The following is a 9,856-nucleotide window of genomic DNA, read 5'->3' on the forward strand; positions in this document are numbered from 1 at the left end:
AAATGGCTTGGGGTCGGATTGACCCCAAGGGTCTTATTAGGGTTAAACAATTCTCTTAGGTAAAGGTAATCGTTAGATGTTTCATGACAGCGAACCAGGTTTGTTGTTATAAAATACTATTGTTGCCATGGAGACGCAACAGAAAAAAACGTAAGGGTTTTTTCTGCAACACCCTTTAGTTTACGGGAAACATAAGGGTGAACTTAAGGGGAAACTACACTTAAGGTGCTTTATGCAACCAGTCCGACATCTGTACTCAGTATTTCTATTAGCAAAAACTTGAGAATTTGGTGGGGCCGAGGGGTCGCTGTCACAAATACCCCCTCCCCTAAGATATGTAATCTCACTTCAAACTTTTGGTAAAACTTGAGAGCCCTGCAAATAGTATCTGTGAAATGTTTCACAGATCCTAAATAATATTTAAAGTCCAATATGACTAGTTTGCAGGCACGTGCACACATAGACATCAAAGGGGGCTTGAGCCCCTGCCCTTTTTATTCCTGGAGAGAAAGTGCCCTTTTTTCTGGGGTGCGTTTTAAAAAAAAAATAATAATAATATGATCTTTATTCATATAACAACTGATGTCTGTCTGTTTCTTGTGTTTTTTACTTGTTGCTTATTTAATTTAACATGAATTTATTCAGGAATCATTTAAATGAGATTTAAACTCTTATATAAAGAAAAATAGCGCTATTTGTGGCACACAAACGGTTAACAGATGAGTCCCGTCTCCAAAATTCACATGGCTAATATGATTGGCTTTACCTTTCCTTAGTCCCGCCTCTCTAACTTATTTCGCTTTATGATTGGTTTTTCTACACTCGTGCTGCATCATTCGCGCTTCAAGCGCCAAAGCTCAGCCTGAACGAGACGCGATCATGTGCTTGATTATGCAGGCAGCTACCTGTAAGTGTGTGAGGAAGAAAGCATTCTTATATTAACAGTTTTATGCACAAAATATGGGACAAGTTGTTACACATAACGATTCAGGGACATTGTTTTCCATGGCAATCCCATATTAACCTGAAGAGTTGCAAACTTGTATCCATATAGTGTATGTAGTTTAAACAGACTGCTCATAAAATAATAAAGCACAAACAATAAAATAATTGCTAACTGCAGTAGTAAGCTTTTTTTGTTTGCGTTTTTTGTAAGGGCTGTTAAATAAGTATAATGTGTTATATAGTGGAGTGCTGTAGTAGATTGGGAAGAAATCTGATGGTTCAGTATTTTACTTGCCCAGTCTGAATTTTCACTGACATCACAAAAAAGTAAAATATAAAATACAAATAAAATAGGCCTAATCTATATTTGTTGTTTCTGACATGTGTAACCCTAATAAATATGAAACCTCAGATTAAAGGTGCCATAGGATGTGTTGTCATAATATGTTAAATTGTTCTTTGACAATTACATAGAAGGTATGTATGACAAAAAATACATTTTGAGTAACAACTAACAACTAATCAGCTAAACGCTAGCAAATGATATAGCATTTATTGGAATGTAGCGCTAACTCAGCAGTCACAACTTTGTTTTTAGCGATTTAACAAATTTGTAATTAATGTGTAATTTTGTTTTTAGCATTTTAACAAATTTGTAATTAATGTGTAATTTAATGTTTTCAAAACATGCACATTGGCTTCCTTTGCTGCTCTATAAACCTAGACTACTAAGGAGACCATGGTGTCTGTGTGAACTGATTATTTTGTAGACATATTTTAAAAAATTAAACAACGCGTGAGTTTGAGGAAGATAAAATTAATTAACTTTTTTTAAAAAGGAAGTCAGAATTGCGTTAATATATACTTTTTGTTTAAAAAGAAAAGAAAAATATATACATAATTATGAGAAGTGCCCTTTATTTCACTTGAGCCCCTGCCCCTCAAAATGTCTATGCACGTCCCTGCTAGTTTGATTTACCGCATTGCAACAAACAAACAATTCAGTTTAAAAAATACCGTCAGTTTCTGACAAATTTGTTTGTGAACGTTTTTACAAATCAGGCTCTTTCTTAAACAGGCAAATTGACATGATCTTTGAGTGTTGTTTTAAAATAGCCGTTAACTGTAAAAAAAAAGTGTGTATGTGTCATCTTCCGCATTAAACGCCGCATTGGCTTTACTGTGAAACACTGTAGGGGAGAGTGGGGTAAAGTGAGACATTTTTTACATTTGCTCCCCTCTAAACGAGCTAAAATGATATATCAGTCAAATTTACACATTTCCCATTAATTCAGGATGTTTCCTAGCTATGGAAATTACTTGAATGTATTCAGGACAAAGAGCAGTGAAAATATGATTGTTTTAAAAAAAGTGGTCTTGTGTCTCACTTTACCCCAGCTTAGGGGTAAACTGAGACAGACCAGAAAAATCAAGGGGGTAAAGTGAACCAGCTCGGGGTAAACTGATCCACTTACTTTTTCCACTCTGAAACTACCATAACAGCACATATTGTAACAGATAAAATCCTGACAGCTAGCTTGACAACCACACATTCCAGAACTAATGTTGGACTAGTAACAGAATCAAGGGGATTGGTCAATTAAGAACGTTATTTTTCTAAACACTTGAAAGTACAGTAACTCTGAACCAAAATCAAATACAACATAATATAATTCAAAGTTATATTTTTTTGGCCAGTTTTTGCCTTTATTTCACAGTGAGTTTCGGAGAGGACAGGAAAGTACAGGGAGGAGCGAAGGGTATTGGATCGGCAAATGACCACGAGCCGTGAATCGAACTAGGGTCGCAGAAAGTGTGAAAGCACCACATGTCGGAGCACTGCCCACTACACCATTGGCTTCGACAATTCAAAATGTTTTAATTAACATTCAAATGGCAGATATAACCAGTTAGATTAGAACGCAGTCTGGGGGTCAGAACAAAGGACCCTTAGAGCCAGCTAGTGTCTGGGGGTCAGCGCAAAAGACAATCAGAACCATCTATCAATATTTCTATCCCTTGCAGCTGCTCTTACTGTGGGTTCACACCAGACGCGAGTTCAACGATTTGTGCAAGTAGATTACATTCAAAGTTAATGCAAAGGCACGATCAGATGCAGCCTCGCCTGGGGCGATGCGAATGACGCCATATGAGCGGAGCATTTGCCGTGAAAACACGCGCTATTCGCCGCAAACATGTCTTCGCCCAAGTTGAAAATATTTATCTCGAGGGAAAAATTTGCATGACACAATGCTAAATCCCGTGAGTAATCTAGAGTGAATAATGCTACGTACACACCAAATGCGGGGCATCGCGTTACTCACTCTAGAGTACTCGCAGGATTTAACATTGTGTCATGCAAATTTTTCGCTCAAGTTGAATATTTTCAAACTGGGCGAAGACGCGTTTGAGGCGAATAGCGCGTGTTTTCGTGGCAAGCGCGCCACCCATTTCACGTCATTCGCATCGCCACACGCGAGGACGTGTCTGATCGCGTCTTTGCATTGACTTTTTATGTAATCTACTTGCGCAAATTGTTGAACTTGTGTCTGGTGTGAACCCACAGTACCATGATGCCATGATGCCTCGCGTTTGGTGTGTATACGTAGCATTAGAGACTTCTTTCCTTCCTTGACCTAAGCGGCTGCCCTCTCCATCTCCTCAAGGGGTGTTTTTTCCCCAGAATGTCTTTCTGGTGTATTGACTAGGCATAATGGTTTTTCTGCAATGTTTATAACATTAAAAATAAAACATATGTAATGTAATATTATATTAAAATATGTTTTATACTAAACTGAACTTGTGCCTCGTGTCTCACTTTACCCCACAGCATTTGTCTCACTTTACCCCACCGCCACCATTTAGAAAAAAACTATCTCTCTTGGAAATTCAGACTAATCTTCAGCTAGCATCAACACAAGGTTTTATATGTTGGTAGTTCATAAACATGTGTGATATAAGTTTTTCTACCTGAATCAATTTGCTTAGGCACAACAGTTGATTAAGTTGACAGCAAGAAAATTTACTTTTACAAGCAAAAAATATATTTTTGTGAAAAAAACATGCTAACCACAGCAGCATGAGGTCCTGTCCTTCATGGCCAAGGGGAAATTTTAGGGGCTTAAAAACATAATGGTCACAGCATAGATATGTATATAAAGGCTAGATGGCTCGTCCGCGCTGATGGCCAATTGAGTGGAACGTCCGCATTTTGGCGGCCATCTTAGGACAGGGCGCTCGCTCACTCGTAGCATTGAGTTTTAATGATTCAGGTACTTTTAAATGACCATAACTTGCTTAATGTTTTACCGATTTTCAAACGGATTGGTTTGTTATAAACGTCAAAGATGTACCTATGACACTGAATACGTATACTAAAAATAAATAAAAAATTCATGAAACATGTTAAAGCATCCAGAATTATAGCCACGTTAATAACGTTTGTAAAAAACCAAACCGTTTGTAAATCCGTCAAGAATTCAGCAAGTTACGAGCATTTTAGTTGGCGTATGTCACTCACCTTCCGTCCACAGCAGCAGGGAGCAGCACTATGGCAGCACTGACCTAAGATGGCCGCCAAGTGACGACACAGCTGACTCCGCCTTGAGCCATCTAGCCTTTATATACATATCTATGATCTAGCCTTTATATACATATCTATGGGTCACAGGACCACAAATGTGTTCCGTTGCCTAGATACAGGGGGTGTCTCACTTTACCCGATGTCTCACTTTACCCCACTCTCCCCTACTGTGAAAAAAAAATCACAAATCAAGCAGGACAAAACGACAGTAGTTTCAGTTTTGTACGTGTTCAGCAGCCTTGGGATTATACGCGGATTAACGTAAAAGGGAAATAATAATAAATAATAATAACGTACTTAACTATTTGGCATTGGGACCGGCGATACATGAATTCAAAAATTATAATTAATAGAACGTGATGTTTTTACATGCCAAAGGCAGCGCGCCTCAGATTCACAGCCTAAAATAGGTCTAAAGTGAAACCGTCAAACAATTTTACGGCTGTCTCGTAGGCTTGTTATGACATGATATTCATTTCATTTGGGCAGAATATGGATCGTGAGAAATGGAGCCTAAAAGCGTGAATCTGTCGCCAAATGCGTGACAGCTGGCGACCATAGCTAATAGTAACCAGCCAAAAGACTCATAAAAACAAAAAAGAAAGAAAGAGCGTAATAGCCGCTATTTGAACATCGTAAGTCATAACACATCACTCCTCAGTAAGCCGATTTGACCCATAATTCGCGGGTCTAAGAACTGTATGGGACGTGTTTGCAAGCACTACGTTACTAATAATTTCCTAAATCCTATGCATATATATATAATCCTATGGAAGCAATGATTCCGGTCAGCAAAATTAAAGTTCGTACGACTTTTTATTTGAACATGACTCCAATTCAGTTTTCCGCATAACGTCTCATGGATAAAACATCACTTACCTGCCTCTTATCGCTCTCGTCTTTCATTTTCAAACCAAAACTATTCGACTATGATCTACAAATAAACACGTTGTGCAACAATTCTTCTTCTTCTTCTTTCTTTTTTCCGGCGGTTGGCAACCAGCTTAATGGAGCATTACCGCCCCCTCTGTTCCGGAATATGGACCTGATAATAGGTCTACTCTCTACTTTTTATATTCACACACAAAAAAAAATTAATAAACACAATTCTAATCCTACATTACCTCCCTCCTTTCCCCTATATCTATCTCAAATCCTATTATATAGCCCTGTCTCCTTCAGAAAAGTCATCAATACCCTAAACTGTGCCCTATCATTATCACCCAGCAAACTTTTTAAAGTGAACTCCTGTTCTCCTATCTCCCTAAAGTCACTACTCATTTTGTCTCTTTGTTCTATATAACTCGGACAGTCTAATAATACATGTTCTACTGATTCCTCCACTCGACATACTTCACACAATCCTGTTTGATGTTTGCCTATCATCTTAAGAGTTTTATTTAACATCCAATGACCCAACCTTAACCTTGTTATCACTATTTCCTCTCTTCGATTACCACCTACCAACCTATTTCCTTTGACACTATTCTGAATTTGATATAACTGTCTCCCCCTCTCCTCTCTATCCCACCTTACCTGCCACATTTGATTTATTTTCTCCCATACTATGCTCTTAACCTCTGATTTACTAAGGCTAATTTGCATTTCTATGGTTTCTTTCAATAATGCCATTTTTGCTAGTTTATTTGCCCTCTCATTACCCCTGATACCCACATGAGCTGGAACCCACATAAACTTGACCTGACTGCCCTTACTGACAATATTTGTGCTTAGCTGCAAAACATCATACAGAATATCTTGTCTACTTTTTGATAGAAACGATCTTAAGCTTCCTAAAACTGAAGACGAGTCCGAGCAAATCAACGCCTTTACCGGTCCCTTCTTCTCCATCCACCTTAATGCCTCCAATATTGCCAACATTTCTACAGTGTAAACCCCTGACTTGTCCGATGTTCTTCTACTGATTTCCATCTGTTGCCCTGGTATTGCTACTCCAAATCCTGTAACTCCTGTCTCAGGATCCTTTGCCCCATCTGTATAGATCTGAATAAAATTACCATATTCTTCTCCTACTCGATTCTTAAATACACTCACTAAATTAATTTCCTCCCTCGCTTTCCTTTTTTCTTCTAAAACAAACCAATCTACCTCTGGCCACATCATCTTCCATGGAGCTAATTCTGGGAAAACTACTGTAGGACTTAGTCTCACATTGAGTATACCTAAATCTTCAGCTATTTTATTTCCAATCCTCCCAAAGTTTTCCCTTACATTTCGATCATTCTCCCAGCACTCCTTCAATACTGCTTTTGTGGGATGGGTGTCATTGTGCCCGTTCAGACTAACCCAATAATTAGCCATCAAATGTACCCTTCTTAAATCCAACGGCATTTCACCCATTTCTACTTGTAAGGCTGGAGCTGGTGATGTCTTGAAAGCTCCGCAACATACTCTCAGTGCTTGAGTCTGTACCACCTCCAATTTCTTGATCGGGGATTTGGCCGCTGATCCCACTACTATACTACCATAGTCCAATACTGATCTTATTAAAGCCACATAAATACTTTTAAGAGAAGAGCAACTAGCTCCCCATTCTCTTCCTGTTAAACATCTCATCACGTTTACTACCTTCTTGCACTTTCCCTCCACTCTCCTAATGTGCTCCGCAAATGTTAATCTTGAATCAAATGTCACCCCCAAAAATTTAAATGAGCTTAACCGTTCTATCTCTCTACCATATAACCGTAACTTCTTATCTTCTTGTATTCTTTTCCTGGTGAAAAAGACTGTTTTTGTCTTATCTATTGAAAATCTAAACCCCCAATCATATCCCCACTCTGCAACTTTATCAATCTCACCCTGCACCTTTCTTATAACATATTCTACATTCCTTCCCCTTTTCCACACTGCCCCATCATCAGCAAATAGAGATCTACCAATATCTTCTTGTCCCTGTACAAATACATCATTAATCATTATGATAAACAACAATGGACTTATAACACTACCTTGAGGCGTACCATTTTCAATCGTATACTGACTTGACATCTCTACCCCAATTTTCACCTGAATTTTCCTTTCAAACAAAAAATCTTTAATCCAGTTAAACACCCTCCCTTCTACCTCCAACCTATTTAACTTGATTAGCAAACCCTCCTTCCACATCATATCATAGGCCTTCTCTATATCGAAAAATACAGCAACTACGCTCTCTTTGTTGTGCAACAATGACAATGTGTGACATTATTAAAGCGTTTATAATGTCTGTTGTGGTCCCAAGATAAATTCTTCCTGACGGCACCACGTAGGTGACAAACAATAGTTCCGGGGTATTTAACCATACCAAAGAGTATAGAAGCCCAAGAGGCGAAACTCAATAGAACGCTCCATAGCAACAGTTGCCCCCATGACGTGACGGCGCGGCCGCCATTATGGCCTGAAAACTGAAGGAAAACGCCGAAAAATAATGTGTGTGTCTCAATCAGCTCCCTTGTTCAGTAGTCAGGGCACTGATCAGGGAGTCGGCCATTTTAAGGGCTGTCTCAATCGCAAAATCCGTTCAGTGCACTGGAACATTCGTTCCCTAAAAATCCCCACAATGCAACGCAAAAACCAGTGAGCATCGATAGTCCCTATGTTCCCTAACCGGAAATCACATGACCTTTTCTGAAGCTCGCCAACCGAACATCACGTGATCCAACTCAATAAACTTTATGAAATGTTACAGAACTTTTATAAAGACAAACGTTTGTTTTAGTTGTAAATATAAACACACATTGCTACACAGTAAGGGACCACAATCTACTCAATATTTAAAATAATAATATTTATTTAAAATTGTAAATATATTTATTACATTTAAAATGTAATTATATGCCTCCAATTTTATGCACAGATATGTAAGAGAATAATGACAGCATTTTTCACAATTTACTGTTTTTAAAATTAAGTCAGAGAGATGTTGGTTTTGCCGGTTGTTGATGAGTAACAGCTGTGATTACAACGCGCTTAAGCAGCCACGTGACAGAAAAATAAGTGAACATTGTCCCAATGTGAAGTGAACTAGCTAGGGTCCTTACCAGTGCCCGAACCTGTGTACACGATATACTGATTCACGACCTCGGGAGCTAGGGAACGAATTGAGACACACGGAATGAGAGTCAATGGCACTGAACCAACTTAACATAACAAAAACTTGGCATAACTTATTTTTTTTTCTGGTCGTCATATCTAAATACGAAAACAACGTGGTTATGCATGGCCTAATTATCCTTAGGAAAATAGTATTTTGGGACGAAATATTACTTTAAAAGTACGATAAGACTACTATAGAAATACTATAGCGGCTCTGGATATTATAGAGGTATTACAGAACATTACATACTTCTGTGATGTTCTAATACCACTATAATATTTTAGTATTTCTATAGTAGTCTTATCGTACTTCTATGTCCCAAAATACTATAAGATTCCTATAATACTTTTTCGTAAGGGTATGTCCCCCACCGAATCGGCTTCATTAGCCTAACACTTACGGTTTGCAAAGATACAATTATAAAATTACTGCAAACCTTTAATCTATCAATATTTATGTTCTATTATGCATTTTCCTTGTTATATGAATAACAGAAATTCATGAAATAATATATAGGCAGACACACAGTAATAAGATATTTATACAAATGTTGATTTTGAAATGAGTGAACATCACCATATATATGATTTGGAAAAATAAATAAATAAATAAAATTATAAATGAACATTTCTTAAGAGTTAATCTTTTACATAGAATATCACAAAAATATTAACAAGTTTTTTCAACATCTTCAGTGAAAGTGCACACAGTGAACGTTTCAATGGGAAGAACAAAAACAATCTGTGAACTATTACAGGCGGAAAGGTACAAAAAAGATGTGCAATCTAGCAAGTGCACACATGAACTATAAACAGTCTTAAAATGGAGCCATAAGATCTCAGTATTTAATCAGACACCACCATCTATTGTGTGAGCATTTGTGTATGAGAAGTTTTGTTGTATTTTTTTCTTTTTGTGAGAGAAGAGGCAGTGACATAGAATGGAGTTGTGAGGCGCGCTAACGATTTCAGCAGCTTTCAGTCCATAATGGCGGCCGTAGCTCCGCAGCGCCATCTACAGACTGTTACCCATAACATAACAGAGTTTCGCCTCTTGGGCTTCTATACTCTTTGACCATACTATGGAATTTTTGTGCCAATAAAAATGAAAGCAAACTTAAAAGAAACAAAAAATAAATAAATAAGAGATGAGAACAAAAACACTGTTAAAATGAGATAATAAACTAAAAAAAAAAAAAATTCATTTATGCTTTTTCTTAAAAAAAATTAATG

At 37.7% G+C, this 9,856-nt stretch overlaps 1 protein-coding gene across 3 annotated transcripts in view; it reads right to left on the reverse strand.

Moving 5' to 3' along the window:
- cox20 (cytochrome c oxidase assembly factor COX20) overlaps nucleotides 1–7,787 on the reverse strand; it is a 108,046-nt gene extending 100,259 nt beyond the window's left edge. The window contains exons 1-2 of one of the 3 annotated variants that reach the window (XM_073812657.1): nucleotides 7,706–7,787; nucleotides 5,408–5,476 (exon numbers count right to left, since the gene is read on the reverse strand). In XM_073812657.1, coding sequence (XP_073668758.1) covers nucleotides 5,408–5,434 — 27 coding nt within the window. In that variant the 5' untranslated portion in view covers nucleotides 5,435–5,476; nucleotides 7,706–7,787. Of the gene's footprint in view, nucleotides 1–5,407; nucleotides 5,547–7,705 lie in introns of those variants that run through there. The other 2 variants (XM_065290796.2, XM_065290795.2) reach the window with 2 other exon arrangements.
- Between the last annotated feature and the right edge of the window lie 2,069 nt (nucleotides 7,788–9,856).

The sequence above is a fragment of the Paramisgurnus dabryanus genome, chromosome 19 (genome assembly GCF_030506205.2).
Source record: "Paramisgurnus dabryanus chromosome 19, PD_genome_1.1, whole genome shotgun sequence".
Lineage (NCBI taxonomy): Eukaryota > Metazoa > Chordata > Actinopteri > Cypriniformes > Cobitidae > Paramisgurnus > Paramisgurnus dabryanus.